Source organism: Paralichthys olivaceus, chromosome 3 (genome assembly GCF_024713975.1).
Source record: "Paralichthys olivaceus isolate ysfri-2021 chromosome 3, ASM2471397v2, whole genome shotgun sequence".
Taxonomy (NCBI): Eukaryota; Metazoa; Chordata; class Actinopteri; order Pleuronectiformes; family Paralichthyidae; genus Paralichthys; species Paralichthys olivaceus.
The window spans coordinates 25073360-25097745 of NC_091095.1; the positions used below are offsets into that span (position 1 = coordinate 25073360).

Sequence of the window (24386 nt, forward strand, 5' to 3'; positions counted from 1 at the left end):
TGACCAATTCATGTAAAAAAAAACAAAACAGTACATTTTGTAAGAATAAATAAATTCCCACACAAAAACTTTATCTTTTAAAAATCTTTTACCATTTTCACTACTGTGAATCTATGACAGTAACACAGCAAGCACTACAACAACGAATTAAACTAACTAGCAAAACATAACAATCATTCCATGAGATACATCAACATTAAAGCAAAATACATTTAAAAATGATGAAGATGTGCACTGAGGGGAGGAGGGTTCAAACTGCCCTGTTGACTGTCCCACAGACTTCTCATGGCTCAGTGGGGAAGATGCTCACTTCCTGGAGAGTTCAAGTCAGAGACACTAATCAATTCACTTACACCGTATAATCCCATGAGGTCACTTGTCATAAAGTTTTACTCAAATTTATTATGAAAACACTGATCCACAGAAATATTGTCATACCTTCAGCCCCTGTGCGAGACCTCTTCCTGATCCTCTTCCTCTTTTTCCCCTACACCAAAAAACAAAAACTCCATCTGATATCAGCAGATAAAAACTCTGCAGAGACCGCATTGCATCATTTAGTGTGAACATGTGAACATGTATCATACATACATAATTGTCACGAGCCGACCAATCAGGGAAGAGTTGATTGTGGAACTGCCTCTCCTTCTCAGCTTCTTCATAGTATTTATCCTGTTCACCTCTAGACAGCGCCCTCCACTGTGGACACACAAAAACACACAACTACATGCAACTGCAGGCTGACAAGTGCACAATCACAAGCATAAAAACATATTAACAGATACACACAGATGCACATTGATGGATTAGGTGCAGGTCTGTCAGTGGAACCTCCCACAGTGATTATGACACAATAAAATGCTGGAAATCCTAATGTATACATTTAGATTTGTTCCCTGGTCACTTGTTAATAAATAAAAATGATTCACAAGAACCAAAAGATTTTAAGTGTTGTCTGAGACACTGCTCGTGAACGACGCCAGAAAACGTAGTGACGCTTGTGTGACACTGAGAGTCTCAAACACACAGAGCAATGACACTTACCCTCTGTCCAATGATGCAGTTTACAGTCGCACTGTTAGTGATGTTGAGCTCAGCCTCGACATTCGGCCTCTGTTCCTTCTTGAAAATCATGAAGGCATTGAGCGGCTTCTTGACATATGGCCTGTCGTCCTTCTGGCTCTCACGCGTTCTCTTTCTGTTGAAAAACAGGGAGAAAAATGAATGAGAGCATGAATTGCCACTGTGTTGAACTGTGATGAAAGAACAATTAACTGGGATCTGGTACACATACATACACATACATGTAAAAACACAAATACAGTAAAAGGTGACTGATTTGATTGTCTTCCAGTTGATAATCATGGCCTCTCAGGCTGACTTACTGTGAAATGCCCAGTGGAGGAACGGTAGGAGTAAAAAGACGAACCCCGTAAACCACCTCTCCATTCCTACATAAACAACCAGACCGACTCATTAGATGACCGAAAAAGTTCCAAACAGAGGCTCATAGTTGTGTGTTTGTTTGCATTTGTGTGTGTTTTACTTACAGAAATCCAACAGAAGTCAAGTTCTCCTGCAGGACTTGAGGGAGACTCACTACAGGCACATTGTTGTACTGGAGACATGAACACACACAAAACAGGAGATTAGACAAACTGCATTATCTGATCTTGTATAATCCCTGACCTGATCTTAATATTGTCAATAATGTGATTAATAAGAACGGTAACCTTTTGTGGTTGATCTGTAGTATATCTTAGAACAAATCCACAGGAAGTCTAAAGAATAATAATAATAATAACTAGAAAACTCCTCCCGGAGAAATGGGTGCCTTGTGCTTGCTGCTGGCTCTACAGAGAGACATTCAGCTGAAGAGGAAGGAGAGAGACCCTGAGAGTGAGAGAGTGAGAGAGAAAAACATGTATAAGAGCTGCATTTTTATTACATGATCCAGGTTGGTAACAGAGAGACTGTACCAATTTGAACATTTTGACTAATGTCGTCCTCTCTGACGTTTTTATTCAAAATTAACATGGCATCCAATGAAGAGGTGAAACCGGAAAAAAAAAATTCAAAAAAATGATACAGCCAAAAGTATAGGTCCGAGAGATGTCATAGTAAAATGTCTTAGAAGGAAACAAACCCTATTTTATTTTGATTAGCTCCATATGTGGCTTTGAGAGCAATTTTGGCACACAAACAGTCCCTGAAATACAGCCGTTTTTTTCATACTTGCTCGCTTGGACCGTGACTACTCACTCTAAATGGGCGGGAGACATTGACTCCCATGTATTTGGTATTTTTGCGTTTTGCGAACAACGTGCTTCACACAAAAGTCCTTGGCAAAATGAAGAATTGATTGTACTTAAAGATATTCTGTTCAGTCCAATTTAAGAGCCAAAACATAACATAATCAGGTCAAGACCTTATTAGCGTGAGAAAGCGTAAGATTATAGAGAAACTCAACAGTTCCCACAATGAGCAGCACTTTGGCGACAGTGGAGAGAAAAAAAATCCCTCATTAACAGGGAGAAACCTCTAGAAGAACCAGACTCAGTGTCGGTGGCTATCTGCCTCGACCGGTTGGGGTGAGGTGAGAAAAATGGGGAAGATTTGAATCTTAAAATCAATCCTGTATTTAATTGGTAACCAGTGAAGGGATGGCCTGATATGAGCCCTACGGTTTGTTTTTGTTCAACTATGAGCAGCAGTGTTTTGAACAAGCTGCAAACGCGTTTGGTTGAGGCATGTTTACAGGGGCGTTGCAATATTCCAGGTGGGAGAAAATAAAGGCATTTATTAGCAGAGATAGAGATAGAACCAATTTGATTTTAGAAATGTAAAAGGAAATAGAAGGATTTAATGATTTGATGAACATGTGTTTTGAAGTTCAGATGAGAATCAAATTTAGATAACACCTAGATTATTAGCAAAAGCTGTAGTTTAAAGCAATCACTGAAATCACTGTCTCTTCAATCAGCCATTCAAGAGATAATCAATCAAGTACAATGTTTTCAATTTAATGAAAGAATTATGACTTCATACTTAAAAGTAAAATTCTCTGACATGTGACGGTAAACTTCTGTCAGGTTCACCACTCTGAAAGTTCTTATGAATCTCTAATTTATAGTTAAGTCTCTTACCTGAACCTGGCTGTATCTAAAGCCTGAATGCAGGACATTTTGATGCTGGCTGCTAAAGGGACCATCCAGTTGATCCTTTCTCCGCTCCAAGCAGAGAGGAGCCACTCCCAAGGGCATGCCCCCACATCCACTCAGACCTTCAAGTGTCTGAGGGTGGGAGTCAAATCCTTCTTCAGCAGGGACAGCATTAGGAGGTGGAGGGTTGGGTGTGTGTCCCAACATTTCCTCCACCACCACCTGGAGGGTGTCCAGCACATCCTTCCACTCCATCTGTTTTAAAAGGCTTTCCAGTTCTGTCAATAGGTCCATCCTCTGGCCAGGTCTGTAGCTGTGTCTTTGGTGCTGCCCTCCTGTGATATTGATAGGAAGTTGTTTTTAAGACTTTAATAGACTAAAGGTCTGAGTCTATGACTTCACCAAGGTGTATGACTTAGTTCGTGGTTTTTAACTTTACAGTTTCAGGCTGAGAACTGACTTTTAATCTTTCTTCTGAATACAATCATTGATTTGTTCAATGCACTTAGTCAATGTTGTATGGGATTATAGTCCCCTGGTGGTATGGTTCTGTAAATTTGTGTGTCACCTGCATAACTGTGGTAATATATTTATTTTTGTGCGCACTGAGATAGAACTTGAAAAAGAAATAAAGGAATGGTAAGAGAGCAACATCAGTCACTATAATTGGAACCCTTGCAGATGATTAAGACCAGAGTGTGCCCTTTGTTGTGTGTGGGCTCCATCACATGTTGAGTTAGTCCATAGTTATCAAAACACAATACAGTTCTTTAGTGCTTATGTCCTGGTTGCACAGTAGTTAAGCGGCCTATAGATATTTCAGAGTGTTACTTGAGAGAAGGAATATAAATTAGGAGGCACATACAGTATTCAAAAGAAGCAAAATTTCCATAGGAGATGTTCTTGCATTGGATGAATATATTAAAAAAGATAAAAAGATAAATTCAAGGTTGTGCTTGGTTATAAAACCATTGATTCAAAAATGTTTTGTGTGCCAAAGATCTGATAGCTAGATATAATGTGAATCATTATCCGTCCAGTATTGTAGGACAGACAGTGTCTGAAGAGGAATGAGGGCTATAAGTTGATGTTTCTAGGTTTCTTGCTAAATTTGATATTCTATTTCTATTGCCTATAATTACAGGAATTGAGGAAGCTTCCTGTACATTGGGCCCCGGCTTGTACGGGGACAAGCCATGAGTGACATTAACCCTGGAACTTGGACCTGGAACATGTCAGATGGAGATACAAGCTGCGGGGAGAAAGGAGATAATTTTAATGCCACCGTGGAGGAGAAAAAGACAGTAGAGCTGGGTAAGTTGTGTCCAGGCAGTGACCAGCTTTTTCATGTGGTCGGTGAACTCTATCTGGTCTGTGTTAAATGGTAAATGGTCTGTATTTATATAGCGCTTTTCTAGTCTTGATGACCACTCAAAGCGCTTTAGAGTACAGTTTATTGTCATCCACACACACAAATCATACGGTGCTCTATGGGCAGGACTTTTTCTTTAAGGAGCAAGTGTCTTGCCCAAGGACATGATGGGGAGGACTGGGATTGGACCGCTGCACTTCTGGTGACTTCAGCCACAGCTGTCCCACTCCAAGAGTCGGGAGGAGGAGGAACGTGTCCCTAATGATGAAGGTGATCTGAATGGGGTTTGGGGGTGAGTCCTCATAGGCGGTTTTTGATGGGGGGTGTAGCTCTCCTTCATGGTATCGGCTGTTTTTATTTGGACTTCCTCCTGTTTTGACTCCTCTTGTCCCTTGTCCTTGCAGAGGGAACAGGTCGGTGACGCAGGAAGAAAAATGTTCTGTAAAAGTTCTAATTTCTTGATGTCTGCTGTCCTAGAAAAAAAAAAATGTCAATAAAAGGCACAGAATGGACAATGCATGCAGTTGAAAGCCATGTGTTCAGTGCCAACAATCTGCTGAATCTCTCGGCTCCTCTTCTTGCTGGTGGTAGAGGGCCACTGATAAAAACCTCAGCAAAAAATAGCTCTTGGGGAATCATATGCTGTGCTAAAGACATAAGATCAGGCCGAACATGGTCACAACTGTGCTCATGACCTGTCATCTGCCAGAGGAGGGCTTCACCAGGAGAGTGAATCATGTGTTCACAGTTCATCTCCCCCTCTGACAGCCACCCTGACCTGACTCTGTAGTGCAGTGACAATGATTCCCACCAGTGCTTATATTATATGGTTAATTGATCTTTATAAAATATATTATATATTATAGAAATCATATATACAAGATTATACATAACATTATTAGAGATTATTTGTATTATGACATATATAATATGCCTATACTGTAATATACTACAATACATTGTAAAACAAATTATTTAAATACATAAAAAAGAGAATATAAAAGAATAAAAAGACAACAAAAAAAATATGTTTTCATTTCTGTCAATGAGCATGTCTCTTGCTACCCTGGCAGTGCCTCTTTCTCTCTTTCATAATAGCTTGTATTTTCTTCCGAAACTTGAGGTCAGATGTCAGTATGGGCTTGGTAGGGGCCTTAGGTCTCTTAGGGGTGTTTGTTGAACAGGGATAGCTGGATGACCCATTTCCCTTGGAGGGAGTCTGATCAGCAGACACAACCTTTGCTAACCCCTTGGATGAGCTGCTGCAGCTTGAGGTGGATTGACCGGCAGAGTTTTGGAACCTTTTTCTGCCATTATCTGACCAGGGGCCAGAGGTTCTTTTTCCAGGCTGCACATCACCCTCGTCAGATGATTTTCTCTTGAGTCCTATTGGAGCCTGCCTCTCAGCCCAAGTGCTGCTTGAAGAACGGGGACTGGGGCGATGGTCTTTAGCCAGGCTGCTCCTCTGATTGGCTTGTACATGAAGAGAGTGGGTGGAATCACGGTGGCTTCTGCAGGTAGAATTGGCTACCACAGCATACCACTTTCTGCCTATTTTCTTCTCATTATCTGACCTTTTGTCATGGCTAGAGTCAGAGTCTTTACCATGAGTCATCTTCCGCTTGACCTTTGGGAAGCTACAACTCTGGGTCTGGCTGCTGCAGCTTGAGGTGGATGGACCTGCAGAGGTTTTCTGGAACCTTTTTCTGCCATTATCTGACCAGGGGCCAGAGGTTCTTTTTCCAGGCTGCATATCACCCTCGTCAGATGATTTTCTCTTGAGTCCTATTGGAGCCTGCCTCTCAGCCCAAGTGCTGCTTGAAGAACGGGGACTGGGGCGATGGTCTTTAGCCAGGCTGCTCCTCTGATTGGCTTGTACATGAAGAGAGTGGGTGGAATCACGGTGGCTGCTGCAGGTAGATCTGGCTTCCACAGCATCCCACTTTCTGTCTATTTTCTTCTCATTATCTGACCTTTTGTCATGGCTAGAGTCAGAGTCTTTACCATGAGTCATCTTCCTCTTGACCTTTGGGAAGCTACAACTCTGGGTCTGGCTGCTGCAGCTTGAGGTGGATGGACCTGCAGAGGTTTTCTGGAACATCTTTCTGTCGTTATCTGACCTTTTATTGAGGTCATGAGGATTCAGCTGGATGGGCTTAGCAGTCCTGGTGGGGGGCTGCTGCAGTGACCTAGTTTTCCGATTGTCAAAAGTCTGTTTTTTGTTCTGATCGATGTCTATCATCTTGCTGCAGGAACTCGCACTGTAAGACAATGAAATCTGTCATTAGCCAAGTTTATCATGCATCATCATAAAATGTTCATGGCTGCTACAGGTCATGTAGTGTATCATCTGCAGCCAGCAACAAAGGTACAAGTGGAACATAAAATAACGTTCCAAATGTTTTAAAATCATAGTATTGACTTCCTACCAGTTGATGAACTGATGATCCAGCACCTGACAGGGGGTCATCCGTTTGGTGCCATCGAGCTGAAGCATTCCTTTCAACATGACCACAAACATCGTCACATTGTTTGTTTCTTCACCCGCAGCACTGAAGTGCTATTGATAAACAACAATGGCATAAGTCAGGGCCGCTTTCACTCATATCCATGACTGAATAAAATCTGTGTTGGAGATATTTGAGTGTATTATAATTATCCTTAAGATATAAACTCATGTTATAATAATTTTATTTTGAATGATAAAAACAAAAACCTACAGACCTGGAGGTCATCCAGAGAGGTGAACTTGTTCCTCCTGTTGTCCATCAGCTGAATCCCTGTCTCTCTGTAGAACTGTTCTGGGGTCTGATCAGACAATGTATTAGTTAGTAATGATATTCTGAGAACATCCAACTTGGACAAACAAACAGACACAACCCAGTATTTTACAGCGTTGCAGAAGTAGAAGAACGACAGAGATTCCTGTGATGTCATTAGATGGTTTGGGCAGATACCTTGAGTGTCCAGGAGTTGTCTTTCTGGAAAAATTTTATTGTTCTGAGTCCATGGTTTAGCATGTTGTCCGGTGGCTGACCCTGAGTCTCCACTATGTATGTGATCTGAAAATACAACACAGCTTAAAGTCACAATGGGAGGGCATACTGAATTATTTCTATATTATGAGCATATTATATGCTACATATTAATTATTTCAATAAAACATGACACCAGATTCTGATAGAGTAAGCTCAAGTACTATGTTACATACCATATCATATTCACTTCTGCCAGGGTAGAGCGGGGTGCCAAGGTACATGAAGGCAGCCATGCAGCCCAGAGACCACATATCTATGGCCTCTGTAAATGGAAGTGACAATATTATCTCTGGGGACCTGACAGAGGAAAAAAAAGACCATTAGCCATGAAAACTATTTCCAGTATTTTCAAAGACTCACTTATTGTCACGATCTCGTAAACACAGGGCCAAAGTGCACGACTCAATACTCAGTAGCGTGAAGGAAACAAAAGATTACTGAAGTGAAAAAGGAATACACAATACAAATGAACATCAAAGCACTCTACAAAACACTAACCTATGAAACTATGAAATACTCTTGCTTGACTGTGATAAATGAAGCTGGAACGCTGACACAAGGCACAAATCGATCTGGCACAGTACAAAGGGAGACAAGGACTCATATTTCTATATGAGGGAAGAGAACACAGATGGAAACAATCAAGTGCAGGGAGGACAATCACACAGGTGGGAGGGCAAACAAGGGGATGTCATGTGACCTGAAATGAGATGAGAACGTCACAACACAATAAACACAAAACCTGACTCAACAATTATCTAACACTAACATAGACGACACTTATTACTCACAGTTTGGAGCAGTATGATTTCCCCTGCTGCTAGAGTAAAGCTCTTCACAAAGAAATTAATATAAATGGATGAGGTTTTCTTAGTTTATATACCTTTTCAGGCACAAATTAACCACTTAGAGATTATTCATTGTTTCAGTTACTCACCGGTAATAAAGGCTCTGAAGTTTTGAGCCTACCCTGGCAGCTGAGACCTTACGAGCCAGGCCAAAGTCAATAATTTTGACCCTGGGGGACTCCTGTAGATGACTGAGCATCATCACATTTTCACACTTGATGTCTGCATGTATTATCCCTGCAGCCTTCAAGTAATTGAGAGCGTTGGCGAGCTGAAAAGTATCAAAGTCCATCATGTAATAGCAATCTTAACAATATTCCACCAGTGTCTATTTTCAGGAAGTTTATTCATGCTGAAAGAAAAGCAGTGGGATATACTGTACCTGCTGGACAATGGGTCTGATAGTCATCAGTTGGAGATGTTGGAAACCTCTTTTCTTCATGAAGTCATAAAGACTTATGTCCAGGTGTTCAAACACCAGGTAAATGTGATCTTTATCTGTGAATTCCTCAAACCATCGAACCAGGTTGCACCGGTCCGGGTCCAGAGATCTCAGGTGCTTCAGAGCAGCCACCTGGAGATAGAGGACAGATCACAGACAGATTTTATTTCAGCTTTACACACAAACTAAATATCTTTGTACTGATTTGACAGTGAGTCTGTCTGTTGGCCTTTGTGGCTGGAATATTTTAAGTGCATCTGTGAGTAGCACTTTTTGTTGTTCTATGGGGAAATTCGGGGTTCAGCATCTTGCCCAAGGACACTTTGGCATGCAGATGGGAAGACTGGGGATTGAACTTCCGACCCATTGATTCTCCAGCTCCAGGTTGCTGAGTCAAGCTCCGGAAAACGTTGAAGAAACAGGTGAATGGCTCTTTATACACTTTCAGAAAGAAGGCTCCCATCAGCCCATTCCAAACTGACTGCTTTAGAACCAGAACTAGTTTCTAAAAATAAACAGTACAAAACAGCATCACAACAATGGTACAACTTTGAGAAGCACAACCAGTCTCTCATCCTACCTCTTCTTTAGCCTGCAGCTCATAATTTCCCTTTCTCTGTATGATCTTGATGGCCACGGTCTTCCCATCCTCCAAACTCTGGCACTTCAGCACGCAGCCGAAGGACCCCCTCCCCAGGAAAGACAGCCTCCGGTATTTGGGGGATCCAGTCGGGAGCAAGGCAGACATCTTTGAAGCTAGAGTGCATCAAAACATTTAGTCACATGTGATGTAACACAAGCAAAATAACACCTCTGTCACACGGTAACTGGCTTCAAGCACTGATCTGGAAAATGTGGATATCTTTTTGTTAGAAAAGTAGTAAGTACACACAGTATGAGTGTATAGAATAATAGTCAAACATTGTTACAACGTGCTGTCAGGAAAATAAATATCCCTGAAGTTGTCAGAAAAGAGATCAATCAGCACTTACCTCCATCATACATACCAAGTGTGTCAGGTGATGTCATTGGACATATCCAGTAAGTTTTTTATTAAAAATAGTTTCAATAAATATAAAGGGAACAACTTGAGACTAGTCATTGTCCATTTAGTCAAAAGATAAAACAACATGAAGAAGGATTTTTTTATTTACAGCTTGTTATAGGCCCTGTTCAGACCTGCTCTGTCAGTTTTTAGTTAGTGAAACACTGATCAACTCAAACTTTATCATCACCTTCTTAGCACAGCAGAACTCTCCTCTTACAAATGTGTTGACATGTTTTCATTGGGCTTCCAAACAGATACCACAGATCTCGTACAAATTTCATTTAAATCCCTTGTGCATTTGTGTGAAACTTTGTACAAGTCTTCAATTACTATTCAGCCTTTATTCACTTTTGTGCTGCTCTTTGCAAACATGGATCAAAAAGTCACTCTATTTTTTATATTTCCACCGATAAGCGTCATGTGGTTTCTTTGCCGCAATGTTTCTCTGTATTGCAGTGTCTTTTTATTCACAGGATTCCTTTTTTTTCAGTTTTAATAGTTTGCAAAAGAATGAAAACATGGAATCTGATGCAGAACAACAAAACAAATGGGCATTTCAGACGTTTTATTCAATTATTTGTATTGGCTCTTTGGTGAAGAGAGAATGATGTTGAAACATTTCATATTACATGTTAGACATCCATCACTCTATTGACTCACTATGGGAAAGATATCTTTTACTTTATTGAGAATATACAAAACAAGTATGGCATCAACATCAGTACAGCACAAAAACACTGCTACATAGAAGAGAAATGCAGTCATAAACCTCCCACAATATTCATCAGTACATTTAAAACAGGTTTAAAAAAAAAAAAAGAGTGCGAGTTGCTTGTGGGTGTGGAAGAGTGTCTGAAACAAAATACAAGACCTGAAATTGAAATGCACATGAGCATCTAAAGTCTCTTGAAAAGCACTAAAATATAAAAATATTATGAGACAGAGAGAGAAAGCGAGAGAGAGCCTGAAAAGACCAGGAGCTTAGACATTAGACCAGGCCCAGGTTTTAGCAGGTGGCACAAGATGATCCCTATACCATCAATTGGATACCTGCAATGCAGACAGACAGAGGCAGGTTGACAGGAAGAAGGGCAGAGGTCATCGTAACCCCCACACACACACACACACAAAAGGAGATACCTGCCAAACCAAAGTTCACAATGTTAGGATACAAAACAAAAGTAACAAGGAGCATCAGTACATTTTACCCCACATCAGGATTTTCACAATACCTAGTCTTTACTGCCACAACCACATCAACTGCATCCTGGATGAAAAATGAGAGGAAAAGAGAGCAAAAAAGCATGGAACAGGAGGGGACATAGCAACTTATTCTGCAGGAGCTTTGGACCAAACCCTTCATGTGTGTAATGTTTACAGGCTTGATCTGGCAAAGACCAGTGGATCCGCCTCTGCTTAGTACAGAATAGACATTGCAATGATGAAGAATATTGTAGAATGGGAGCCTGGGCCTTACCGGTTATAAGCACTGGAGCAAGGAATCCAGCCGGCCCCTCTCCTGCAACAAGTTCAAACAGAGACAAAATGTGTCAGGATCTGTCAGTATACGCAGGCATCAAACACAAAGTACTGCAGACAACAAACTTGTCCTGACTCGACTACTCCTAAGGAGACACAACCTCATCTGCGAGAAGTTTTTCACAAGAATGGCTTTGATTAACCAAATAAAATGTTTGCTGCTGAAAATCACATTTTAACCTTCAATACTCAATTCAATACTGCATTTCATATCCCTGCCTCACTCGCTCCTCCTCACTACCTCACACTGTAACAAAAGTAACTCCTTTTAAGTAAGTAAGCCCAGAAATCGCCCCAGGAGTCCCCCCTTTCCCTCTGATTGCTTAGTCAATCTTATTAAACTCACCCCTTGTTTTCATGCAGCTTGCAGCAGGTTTGTATGCACTAAACATGGAGGTTTTTCTTGCAAGTCGACCTGCAAGCAGGCAATCACATTCCCACGGACATGCACAGAGCCCCTCCGGTCCCAAACAGTGATATTTTTTTTACTAAAAATTGATATGAGTCAAAAGATTTCAGATGCAGACAGCCACCGTGATAGAGAGAACTCAGCTAATCAACTTTTATTTTGAAGTTGGAATGTCATATTGAAATTCTGGCTGCTATAAAGTGGCTGCTATAAAGTGGCTGCTCTAAAGTGGTATGTGGCTTTAAGCCTTTACTATGCCAATATTAACCTCGTCACAGGGATATTATGGTGTGCAAACTATTTATTTGAAGATACAAAATATATAACTGGTTGTGACTTATGGGCCTCTGTAGACATGCTTCAAAAATATATGTCAAAAGACATTTGACACTGAACACTTTGCCAAGGCACTGTCAGAGAAAAGAAAAGAAAAAAATATGCAATCCAAAGTGACAGCACTGCTGAAGCTTCACAGAGAAAACTGCAAACACTGTGCTTCAGGTGAAAACACTTACCTTTTCTTTGGAAACCTAAAAAAAGATCTTACCTAGCTGCACAATGTGGTGTGCCTCCCACAGAAAATGAACTTGTTGCCAACACCAATGTTGATGGCCAAAAAACAAAAATCCAGGGAGTGTGTATGTCAGTAGAAACAGCAGTGTAGGATGTGTTTAAAAGTGAGCATGCAAAATGTTGTGATATGGATGAACTCCGTGAGAGGAGAGTGAGCACGTCTACCTGCAAAAACCGGTCTCAGACCCTGGGAACAAAGCTCAACCGTTACCACCTAACCCTCCCGCCCCACCCACCACTTTCCTGAAAGGCAGACAAACAGAAACAGCAAAAACATTAGGGTTCAAAGTCTGACATAAAGATAATACTGCGATCGATTAGTGGAGCAGCAGGAATATCAAAGCTGATTTCAAAACATAACAGATGGCTTGTTTTTACCCAATGGTTATATCTGGATTCAAGATTGTGATTTGGCCTGAATCAAGATTGTTTATGAATTAGTTCAACTTTGTTCATTGCAAAAATGAGTAAATGTGATATTTGTGCAACTCACCTCAAGTACCTGAAAGGGCATTAATTGTAAATGAATCATGGATTAGATTAAGATCCCCTCTAACTATAACTACGATAATAAAAAATCGTTTATTACAGAAAAAAAAGTTCTGCCTTACAGCACCAAAGAAGACAGTCAGAAGCAGACATCAGAAACATAATCATAATACATATAATAAATTATCATTATCAATCCATATTATCATTTCAAGATCATTATCAGTTGAGTGTGTACATTTCAGACTGTCTAAAAAAGGGAACTGGCTCCTGTATTTTCTTTTTCTTTGTTTACTCTTTTGTATTGTAGCTACAAATATCCACTTAGATAACCACCGATCTGGATAAGAGTCATTGACTGTGGTCACTTGGCACATGAGATATAATCTGACCTTGGAAGTTTTTCAAAGCTACGCCTGCTGAGCTGGATGGAGAAACCTGCCTTGGTTTCGGAGGAAGTGGAGAGCTACGTCATGGTAAAACACAAAACATAAAGGCAAAAATGCAGATTCAATGTCTGTGGCTGTGCAGGTGCAGAAGAAGAATACTTACAGGAAGAGAAGTATTGCTCTTGAGGATTTAGTGTCAATTACTCATTAGTTTCCAGACAATCTACTGATAGATTGTAAATATCTAAAGCTGGTTTGAAGAGTTGATGATGAATCATATACAGACTGACCGTCACTAATGGATGACTGTGTATGAGCTGCCAAATATTTGCATAGTCTTCACGAGAGAAGGTACAAGTTAATGATTCTGCTGTGGCAAAGCACACCATCCTATTGTAGGACACACGGTTTTCACACATGGTGCAAAAAAATTTTTTTTTCTTGCAGCAATCACCACCACAATAACACGATGAATAAAGATAAGCAATGAAAGGTCTGATCAAAAATAACAATAATAACACACCCAGTAACATTTACGTCTTTAAAGCATAAGTTAAGCATGGCACTGCCCCAAGGCATGCTGGGAGATCAGAAGAAGGGCTGCACAGTTCTTGCCTGGCAGTCAAAAAAAAAAACTCCTCCTCCTCCATCATCCTCCATCCTCCTCCTCCTCCTCCTCCTCCTCCTCCTCCTCCTCCTCCATCCTCCTCCCTCTCCATCCTAACCTCCTTATAAAAAAGCTGTCCAGTGAGTAAGTTACCAGAAGGGCCTCCACAGCCTGTCACTCCTTCTTCCTCTGCTCCAAACAAAGCTTCAGCGAAAAGAAGTTCACCCCTGGTGCTAGTGATGTGGCGAGACTAAAGCGTGGATGAAGCGTTGAAGCTTTCCCTCCAAAAGCTTTCATGGTGCTTCTGTGCCATCAAGTGGACAGACAACAATATTAGCTATGATGAATTATTTAAGTATCTATGAAAGTATATATGAAAGAAATTTAGAGTAGCAGAACTGTGGGAAACTGAGGAATGAAAGAACATTTGTCCAAACCTGTAACTGGTATGACATCCTTTCCCCTGTGTTGTGTTCTGTGAATGTTTTTGTATGAGTTGGATGTTTGTGTTGGTAGATGTAGAGAACACATTTCTACAGATTTGATATACTCATAATATAATCCCATATGTTATTGAGACACAAGCTTTAAAAACTAAATTGCAACCTAACTAGTTTGTTCTGCTGAGAGATGCACAGCTGTATCAGTCAATCAGTCCATTGTATTTGTATAGCCCATATTCACAAATCACAATTGCAATTACAATGTTTGGACTGCTCACATGTTACCAATTCATTCTTTTAGATAGTCATGTTACTTGAATCTAACCTAACATACATATTGAATGTTTTATAAAGGTAACTTGGTATAAACCTTACATGGATGCCATACTTTTGGTTTTACTGTCACTGAGTCTTCAATAACTATCATCTCTGTTATCCTTAGGCAGTCACCAGAGGTCAACAATTGTTCAGGTAGCTTCTGTATCTCTATTCTATGAATGTCCTCTTGAGTGATGGGCTTGTTTAAGGTGGCGGGAGAGCTGAACTAGTGGTGGCTGCTGCTGGGTTATTGTCCCCTCATTGTATTCAATGTTAGTACTGTCATGCTATGCATGCTCTTTGCTTTCTCGAGGACTTTTGAATAAAAGTTGAGATAAATGGCTTGCTTGCTTGCTTTGCTTTCCTTGTCTTTTTTAGCTGTTGTTATGCTGCTCCACCGCATCATCATTTTTTGTTGTTGTTTTTCTTAATCCATGTTTGTACCAAGGTGCACACACACGGACAGAGGTGGAAAGAATATCCTGGTCCTCACAATGCCAGTGTGCAGGGTAAATCTGTAAAATGTATAGTATATGTAACACAAAAACACAACCAATTTCAAAAAATTCCAATTCAAAACTACTTTATTTGTAGCCGGAGGGCAATTCTAAGGCAAATAGAGCATGTAAAACCAGAAAGAAAACAATGATGACATCAGTGCAATGTCCATGGACAGTTAAAAAACAGTGCAGTATGCAAGAATGATAAAGTAAGAAAGGTGTCTATGAATATAAGAGGACAGTGAACAGGATGAAAACTGATTGTAAGAACGTAGGATAAAAGTTCCTCATCTCTTCTGAGTCCTGCAGCCAGTGTGTTGGAAGAATCTGACTCGCTAACCTTCATGTCTACTGCTCATAGATATTAGTTAGGGATCTTAGCAACCGGTTGAAAGAGAACCTCAGAATTGGGGTTTATTGCCATTTACACATTAAAGGACTTTGCTGTAGTATATTTGTGCAAAGTAGGAAACAAAATTTTATATAAAAAATACTATAAGCACCAGGGGAGGGATGGTGCAATATGTTGTAAACCTGTGGTAGCCTTCAAAACTCAAAAGGTGTTTAGTTTGTCCAGTTTGGACTACAGAGGACTCCGCTTAGAGGACTCGCTCCTGATGTAAATATGAAGTATTTAAATATAAAGGGCCCATTCTTGGGTAAAGAAAACAACAATTTGTACAATTTAGATGAAAAACACTTGTGAAAACATCACTATGATTATAATACATTTCATTTCGGACAATAGATCCCTTTCACCTAAATCTTCAAACTGGACCTTTAAAGGAGACTGGACTAGACAGGCGACTATGTAATAAATGGAGATTTGTTTGCCAAACAGAGTTGACTTATGGTCAAACGTTCACAAGTGAGCGTGAGTAAAGACACAATTGATGAATCCGACAGGAAACTTTGGGTGACATCTGTAAATCAGTGGGTCCAGTGGTCACTCTGGAAGGTAGGGGGAGATCTAACAGCAGTGGGCAGGGACAGCTATGCTGTGAATGTGCCAGAGTGGGGAGAGTTAGTAAAAGTATATTTGAAGAAAGGAAGAGATACAAAGAAAGTATCGCTGGGATACATGTGAGGGAATAATTCCAAAACTGATAAGATGCTTCAACTGTAAAGGTTTGGTCATACCGCTATGAAATGCAAAGGAAAAAGTAAGTGCGATAGATGTGTTGAGGATCATGAGTATGAACAGGGACGCAACCAAAATGTTGTAACTGTGGAGGAAATCATAGTGTAGCATATGGATGATGTGAAGTAATGAAAAGGGAGGTAGAGATTCAACAGTTCAGGGAACAAAACAAAATCACATATGCAGATGCTGTCAAGATGGAGAACCAGAGGAGAGGTACAGATTGAAGATACACGAATGACGAACAACACATTTAACAGTAGGTCAACCAAAAGAGAGCAAAGCTTGGGTTGATTAACAGAAGCTAGCCACTTTTACAGCAGGAGTCATAAATGCTACAATAGAAACCAAATTAAAAAATGGAAAGAATACAAATAATAGTAACACTGCTGCAGTTTGAAGTAGCTGGGCCCGAAGTTGTTCCTATAAAAGAATCACTCACTCACCTGATTTTTATGCTGTCTTGCTTGTTTCTCATACATCCAACACCATCCCTGCAGCACACACACACTTCATCCATGCATCCACGCACGCTCACTACTGATCCCACTGATGAACACACCTCATTACCTCCTTAGGTTTTGTTATGTTCGTTGTCTGTCAATGGAAATTTAAAAAAATGACTTATTTCTTTGACTTTCAACCAGCGTCTCCCTTTCTTTTGTCACGGCTTCTGAGCTGGGTCGTGACAACAGGCAAGCCCAGAGGTAGCATGGGTTGGATAACAAATGGTGTAAATTTTACAATGGAAGGAGTTTGGTGGCAAATGGACAACAGCTTAAAAACTTTATTACAGTAATCAATTATATAGCAGTTATGTGTGATAGGTTAGAGGGGGTAGGAGGAGGGTGCACTACATTTATCAAGGAAAATATGCCATTCAGAGTGAGTAAGGGGGAAGAATAATATATTGTGGTAGAAATATGGACAAATGAAGGATTGTTTAACATCATAAATTACTGTAACCCGTGCAGCAAAATAGAAATCAAAACTCAAGCAGAAATAAACTCAAGCAGATACAAGGACAGACTAGGAATCATATCATTGTGAGGAGGGAGAAAGACAGACACAAATGGGGAGATAATAGAACAGCTATTGGACGACAGTAATTTAGTATGTATTAATGAGAGGGATAGATGTACACACAGGTAGCACTTCAGCACTAGATTGGACACTGCAAGTGAGGTGGCAAGGAAATGTGAGTGAGAACAGGTTAGAACAGTTAGAACAGGCAAACGCGTTTTTTATATCTGGGGGATTTATTTGATACAAAGCTGACCTGGAATGAATAAGATAAAAAAAAATTCAAAATGGTTCTTAAAGTAATGAGAATTCTCAAAGGGTCTGAATGGGGATCCAGTAGAAGGCCTTTGAGGAATATTCATATTGCTTTAATTGGATCAGTGATCAACTATGGAGCCTGTCATTGCTCGGGTCCTGATGAGGGATGGACCTAGTGGAGGTCGCCGGTCTGTCGCAGGGCTGACATGGAGGGTCACGCAACCACCAGCACTCTCACCTGAGGACCTCTCACCTTTGGGGCCATGGGTCCACCTGCTGCACATGTTGGACCACGAGGGAGGCAGGAGTGCCCGGGGGGGACCAACGCACCCTTGGAAGACCATGCCAACGTCCACGTGGAGATTCCCGGGCTGGATTCAAGCTCATGACCTGACTCAACCCCCCCCCCCCCCCCTTTATTTCCTTTTGTTCCCCTATATCACTTGTTCTTTCTCCATCACCCCAACCGGTCCTGGCAGAGGCCGTCCACACCGAGCTCGGTTCTTCCGGAGGTTTCTTCCTCCTGGGAGATTTTCCTCCCCGCTGTTGCTCATGCTGGCTCGATGTGGAACAAGTTGGATTTTGTGTTTCTTAAGATCCTGGACTTCTTTTGTGCAGCACCCTGAGACTACTGTTTGTTGTGACACCGTGCTTTATAAATACTTTTGATCGAGTGATTGACTCTGACCCACACTCCAGCATAGGAGGAGGCGGTAAATTACCTTGAATTTCAGGTGCCACCCTCCATTAAACACAAAGAAGGAGCGTGAAAACTGAAGGGGGCAGTAATTCAAAGCTTAGGGTGCCTGCTGCCGTGAAACGTCGGAGAAGAAGAAGCAGAGGCGGAAGTGGCCGGTCTGAGTCGCGTGTAGCAGCAGCAGCAGCAGCAGCTTTCAGACTCCAGAGCTGTGTGTGCTGCCTCTGAAGGTCTGCACACCTCTGCTCCGTCCACCCTGCTGGTGATTGTGGATCACGTTGTGTGGGTGAGTAATTGTGAGGCACGTGTAGCCGGAGTTTACCTGGTGGAGGTGTTACTGAGGGAGTTAGCTTCAGCCGGATCTGCGTTTTGTAACCTCAGCCGGTCCCCCGTCATACCAGGCTGGGCGCTGTGTTATGTGACCACAGCAGCGTCCACTCACACCACCAGCCATTAACTCTACCGAAGCTCTAAACTAGAAGTTAAACAGTCAGTGTCAGACAGTTAAATGATGCAAACCAGCCTAGTTGTAGAATTCTTTAAAACGATTGCCTCCAAACTAAGTACATTACAAAGTGACTGTCATGATTATATAATTATCTTGAAGTATGAAACAATGAAGTGCTTCTTAGTGTCAGTATGAGGTTGGGTTGTGTGCATGGGTGGAATGTGTCCACATATACATAGATGTATGTCTGTGTTCATGTCTTCAGTCCACATCTGGCTCTGACGCAGCTGTGTGTCTTCCTGTGTAGCACCATGGCCAGTGAGGAGCAAGTGGAAGCAGTGGGACAGGTTCTCGTGAACCCAAGACTGGACCTGACCCGGCGGTTCAGAGCCTTATTCACCCTGAGGAACCTGGGAGGTAAACGTCCACACAACATCTACACATCCATGAGAGAAAATTAGAGATGAAATAAAAGAAGATTCCAGCACAAGACACATCAAGCCAATTTACTCAACCAGTGCTCAGTGGTGGCAAAGTGATCTTTAGACTTGAAAACATATCAAAATGATTTGCATTTCAAAAATGTGGTTCTCTGGTTGAGACGATTCAGTTCAAGCACTTGGACAGATAAATAGTGAATACCTCAGTCATGATGTGTATGAAGGACAACATAATAACAGATAACGTATGAGGAGGGGAGTTTATGCTGTTCGCACCCTTACGCCAGCTTTTTGTTATTGTCAACCTGTCAAGATATATTCAATCAATCCAATTTCATTTGTACAGCCCATATTCACAAATCACAATTTGTCTCATAGGGCTTAACAAGGTGGGACATCCTCTGGCCTTAACCGTCAACAAGAGCCTCACTCTGTCAAAACTCTGTTTTCAAATTCTCTGTTCGCTTCTTATCCTCTTCTTCCGATACATTAAAGGAAAAACCCATCAGTGATCTAAATATCTTTAATTTATTATATAGGCAGGGCTCCATCTGATTGACCAAATATATTGACATGCAGAGAGTGAATACATGGCGCATGGAACACCATTCATCGCTGTTTGAGCCCTCTTTTGAGACATGTTGACATCGCAATTACGATCAATTTTTTCGATATATCGCGCAGCCCTACTCTGTATCGTTTTGTTTAACTATGTGAACTGATTATATGCATTTTCTGGATGTCAGGTGCTGAAGCTATAAACTGGATCAGTAAGGCCTTCTTTGATGAGTCTGCCCTGCTGAAGCATGAGCTGGCCTACTGCCTGGGACAGATGCAGGACAGACATGCCATACCTGCTTTGATAGCTGTTCTTAAAGATGCACAGCAGGAGCCAATGGTTCGACATGAAGCAGGTAAATACACACAAACACTCGTTATTGGGGAAGAGCAAAATGTCTGCTTGATAAACACTTGCATAGCTGAGTATCTCAAGAACCTTGGTTACAAAAAATCATAGATTCAGATTCTTTCTTTTTGTTTTTGCATTTCAGAAAATGTTCAGAAAACCAAGTGGCACTTAAATGCATCAAATTGGTTTAATGCATTTAGTGCACTAAACAGACATAACTCACTAAAGGGGAATCATGTAATAAGCAGTGGTAACAACTATTGAGTACTGGTGTAATAATATAAACACTACTGATTGCTTATATAATCATTTAGTAAATACTACTGAGTACTCCTGGGTCAGCACATCAACATGTTCACTGGTGTGTGTGTGTGTGTGTGTGTGTGTGTGTGTGTGTGTGTGTGTGTGTGTGTGTGTGTGTGTGTGTGTGTGTGTGTACTCATCACTAGTTGGTCTCTAGTTTACTTTCTCTGTTTGTATGGAAATCTAATGTTTTCACTTCCTACATGATGCAAAAAGACATGAAAAGTAGTTTTAACAGTATAATAGTGTACAGGAGTAGGGTGTGTGCTGCCTGCTCTGTGGCTGAACTCAACTGGGACTTTATACTATTATGATAAAAAATACATGGTGTGCATTTTTAGTTGTGAGCTGACAAATAATAAACAGGATCTACGTGGAAACTGGAAGCAGCAGTGCTGTGTCTGTCACTCTGAATGTCTGTGTTTATAGGAGAGGCTCTGGGAGCCATTGGTGATCCTGTGGTTCTGGACCTACTAAAAGAGTACAGCCAGGACCCTGTCATTGAGGTAAGAACATAACTCTTAGTCAGTGACATCAGGCTAGTAATACTTAAAACGCTTGAGACAGATGCAGGACAGACAGGCCATACATGTTTGACAGCTGTTTTTAAAGATGCATTCAACATGAAGCAGGTAAATACACACACACGCTCGTTACTGGGAGGGCGGAAATGTCTGCTTCAAAAACACTTGCATGGCTGAGTATCTCAAGAACCTTGATTACAAAAAATCATAGATTCAGATTCTTTGCCTCAAAGGTATTTCTCTCTGTAAAATATCAAACAGACAGTGGGGTAGTGGACAAGTTATGTCAACGATATGTTCCTGAACTCTGTGTAATACTGACTACTGCATCAGCTCTAACACACCCGATCTTGGATCAACCATTTTTGCCTCTTATAACAAAACCGTCTAAGAAGAAGAAAGGTTATTTTCTTAGTTTTAAATTATATACACTTTCTGTTATAAAGTAATTAGAAGTTATTGTATTTTTTTATCTTTTTGTTTTAGCATTTCATAAAATGTTCAGCAAACCAAGTGGCACTTAAATGCACTAAACAGGTTTAGTTTGGGCAGATATTTATGCAATTGAGCCAACAAGAATGTTGATTGTCTTAAAGGTAACCACTTAGTTGTAAGTTACTTCTCTTTTGTATATTTACTATTGCTACTCGCATCTATTGCTCTTCATCAGTGGCATCAGGCTAGTTAATACTTGAAACACTCAAAAGATTCTTATTTAAAGTAAATACACCAAAAAAAAAAGTGTTCACTTCTAAAGCCCATTTCCAATATGTGCCAGCGAGTAGGCAAAGAAAACATTTGTTTCCTGTGGCAAAGCAAATCCCCAGCATGCCTTTGTGTGTATTTCAACTTTGGTGAATTTTGACCTGGAGGATTCGGCCGCATCCATGTTAATCTGGGTTGTTAATTTTGGTGAAGTCATTGAAAGTGTAATTAGACAAGGATCCACCAAGATGCATGTTACAGACACCATTAATGAAAGATACATGTTCCCAGTTTTCATCATGTGTCTTTACATTTAAATCTCTGTGTTTTCTCTTCCTATTTTAAATGTTCAATTACTCATCCTGCTCTCAGGGATGTAAACTCACTTTGCATCAAATGGAAATGCAATGTCGTGTCCCTCCCTCCCTGCAGGTTGCAGAGACGTGTCAGTTGGCTGTTCGCCGCCTGGAGTGGCTGCAGAGTAGAGGAGAGAAACAGTTGGAGGATGGAAGTACCGATAAGAACCCCTACTTATCTGTAGACCCAGCGCCCCCATCAGTGAACAAAAGTGTGTCAGAGCTGCGCTCTGTCCTGCTGAATGAGAGTCTGCCACTCTTTGAACGCTACCGCGCTATGTTTGCCTTGCGAAACCTTGGCAATGAGGAGGCTGTCCTGGCACTGGGAGATGGTAGGATACAACACTTGACACTGCAGTTTTTTACACTGCATGCATTCAAAACAACGCAAGTGTAACACTAGACCTTTTTAACTTTTGGTCATTTTCATGGTTCAATTTTAAGCTTCATTCTTCAACCTGTGAAACTGATTCAATGCAAAATGGGGGGAAAAGGCAGGACGTCTTTATTGAAAAGACTACACAATGTTTAGAGAGGCTTTTGAGACATTCACATCATTCTACACACTATGGTCCTGGATCATGTGTGTGTTGCACAAGTGTTGTTGGTTTTAAATAGTAGTAAATGGTCATAAGTGTCAAATCTCAGCATGTCAATGTAAAATAAATACATCTGCTTTATAAACATTCATTTTGTTTTTAAATGAAATTGTGAAAAATGTGTTGGAAGTGATGATGTTCACAATTCATCACAAATTATGAATTGAGTTTATATCTAAGCTGATGGACATATGGTAGCAGCATAGGTTTCAGCTGATAACAAAGAAATTGCAGCCCAGAAATGCCAAACCAAGTTTGCGCTTATTTAGAAATGGTGTCACCATCACAGTTTGTTTTTCCACCAGAACCACTTACATCCTGATAAAAAAATATCTGATGATGACATTTTTAACTGTATATGTGCTCCAAAACTCCAGTATGGGTTAGTCTGTGATAGGTTTGAGGCTCTGATGTGTAACAGAGTGAACACAGGGCCATGATGAATTCATGATTTGTGACATGTTCCCAGGAGAGTGCATGACAATAGATATCGACTGCTTTTTTTGTGGTTTCCTCATGTTTTTTTGATCTATGCTTGTATGAATGTATGACATGTAGGAACCCTGCATGTCATAGGGGCCTTCTGCTCTCTCAGCATCTCAGAAGAGCTTTGTAATGATCAAACCTGTGTTGACTTGTTACGTCCGCTGCATAAAGAATAACTTGAGTGACGTCTTTGTCTTCAGGCCTGCAGTGCTCTAGTGCTCTGTTCCGTCATGAGATTGGTTACGTCCTGGGTCAGATGCAGCACCCGGCAGCAGTACCGGCCCTGAGCGCAGCCCTGGAGTCCCCCGGTGAGAACCCCATGGTCCGGCACGAGGCGGCAGAGGCCCTTGGCTCCATCGGCAAAGAGGACTGTCTGGCTGTGCTGCAGCGCTATCGTAGAGACAGAGAGCGCATAGTCAAGGAGAGTTGTGAGGTCGCGCTTGATATGCTTGAGTACGAGAACAGTAACGAGTTCCAGTACGCAGATGAACTGGTGAAGCTCCAGGGATAGAGGGTTAAAGGTCAGTGTCACAACTGGAGGGGCTTTCACCCAAATCTGTATATTTATAACCATATACAACAGAGACCTGGATTAATGGCTGCATCTGTAAAACTCTTGGATTCTGTGAGATGAGACTTTACAGCATAAAATCTAAAATCAAAAAATGAAAGTTCAAGAGCTCCGACTAATCAGATATGATTAGTGAGCTCTTGTGTGTGGCGACGGTGTTGCTATGTCCCTCGAAGATACTGCATTCTGATGCTGCAGTCGTGGGGTTCTTCTGCATTTTCTCATTTGTTCTTTTTCTAATGGCCGACAGTAAAGCACATCATCTATGGACCGCAAGTGTGTTTTTGTGTTGTGTTTGACAACTTTAATTTTATTTCACAACTCATCGAGAAGTGTTTTGGATTGTTTGCCTCTACACAATATACTTATCTGCTATCATTTACAGTTTTGTGGAAACTATATAACCACAGGGTTGAAGCCTTAAAAGAGCGATGTGACATTTTCATCTGAAGAGCTTTTTCTCCATCTGGGAGTTGTATGTTTTATGTTTGTATAGTTCTAGGTTGCACCATTGTATGATCAGGCCTTATGTCAGTGCATTCTGCTGTAACTAATCAGGACAAGTCAAATACAAACAAAAGACTAATCAGCTTCTCAGGGTGTTGGTGAGTACGCAGCCACCATCGTAGGAAGAGTTCATTCTCAACTGTATTCTGCTATAGAGGTTATCGTCTCTCATGCTCCTCTGGTTGCTTTGTTACGAGATGACTGTGGAACACAGGTTGTAATTTTAATTTTTATCTCTTATT

The 24386-nt window shown here is 41.0% G+C and overlaps 2 protein-coding genes across 11 annotated transcripts; one reads left to right on the forward strand and one right to left on the reverse strand.

Moving 5' to 3' along the window:
- Window positions 1-4129: 4129 nt before the first annotated feature.
- LOC138407262 (dual specificity tyrosine-phosphorylation-regulated kinase mbk-1-like) lies at window positions 4130-13653 on the reverse strand. 9 transcript variants are annotated; one of them, XM_069522584.1, is made up of 10 exons: window positions 12405-13653; window positions 11387-11428; window positions 11142-11176; window positions 9442-10959; window positions 8802-8993; window positions 7745-8690; window positions 7491-7595; window positions 7258-7341; window positions 6963-7093; window positions 4130-6794 (listed from the first exon to the last, which is right to left on the reverse strand). In XM_069522584.1, the coding sequence occupies exons 6-10, from the start codon at window positions 7820-7822 to the stop codon at window positions 5576-5578; spliced, it is 1617 nt and encodes a 538-aa protein (XP_069378685.1). In that variant the 5' UTR covers window positions 7823-8690; window positions 8802-8993; window positions 9442-10959; window positions 11142-11176; window positions 11387-11428; window positions 12405-13653; the 3' UTR covers window positions 4130-5575. The 9 variants fall into 9 exon arrangements, with proteins under 9 accessions (XP_069378685.1, XP_069378684.1, XP_069378682.1 ...); XM_069522583.1 differs by having other exon boundaries at window positions 9442-11049; XM_069522581.1 differs by having other exon boundaries at window positions 9442-11176.
- A 4769-nt stretch (window positions 13654-18422) lies between these two features.
- dohh (deoxyhypusine hydroxylase/monooxygenase) lies at window positions 18423-23913 on the forward strand. Of its 2 annotated transcripts, none has more exons than XM_020081440.2 (6): window positions 18423-18581; window positions 19051-19160; window positions 19930-20097; window positions 20826-20902; window positions 22058-22313; window positions 23267-23913. In XM_020081440.2, exons 2-6 carry the CDS (start codon window positions 19055-19057, stop codon window positions 23575-23577), a joined length of 918 nt encoding a protein of 305 aa, XP_019936999.2. In that variant the 5' UTR covers window positions 18423-18581; window positions 19051-19054; the 3' UTR covers window positions 23578-23913. The 2 variants fall into 2 exon arrangements, with proteins under 2 accessions (XP_019936999.2, XP_019937000.2); XM_020081441.2 differs by having other exon boundaries at window positions 18437-18581; window positions 19009-19160.
- Window positions 23914-24386: the final 473 nt, after the last annotated feature.

What these genes read in the sequence shown, in the direction of transcription:
- LOC138407262 (XM_069522575.1), bottom strand. Translation starts at nt 7,822, where the DNA reads ATGTGGTCTCTGGGCTGCATGGCTGCCTTCATGTACCTTGGCACCCCG. An exon ending in ACAACTCCTGGACACTCAAG is followed by an intron (nt 7,342 to 7,490) that starts GTATCTGCCCAA and finishes TTGTCTGATCAG; the next exon opens with ACCCCAGAACAGTTCTACAG. An exon ending in CCTCTCTGGATGACCTCCAG is followed by an intron (nt 7,094 to 7,257) that starts GTCTGTAGGTTT and finishes GTTTATCAATAG; the next exon opens with CACTTCAGTGCTGCGGGTGA.
- dohh (XM_020081440.2), top strand. Translation starts at nt 19,055, where the DNA reads ATGGCCAGTGAGGAGCAAGTGGAAGCAGTGGGACAGGTTCTCGTGAAC. An exon ending in CACCCTGAGGAACCTGGGAG is followed by an intron (nt 19,161 to 19,929) that starts GTAAACGTCCAC and finishes TCTGGATGTCAG; the next exon opens with GTGCTGAAGCTATAAACTGG. An exon ending in TGTCCTGGCACTGGGAGATG is followed by an intron (nt 22,314 to 23,266) that starts GTAGGATACAAC and finishes CTTTGTCTTCAG; the next exon opens with GCCTGCAGTGCTCTAGTGCT.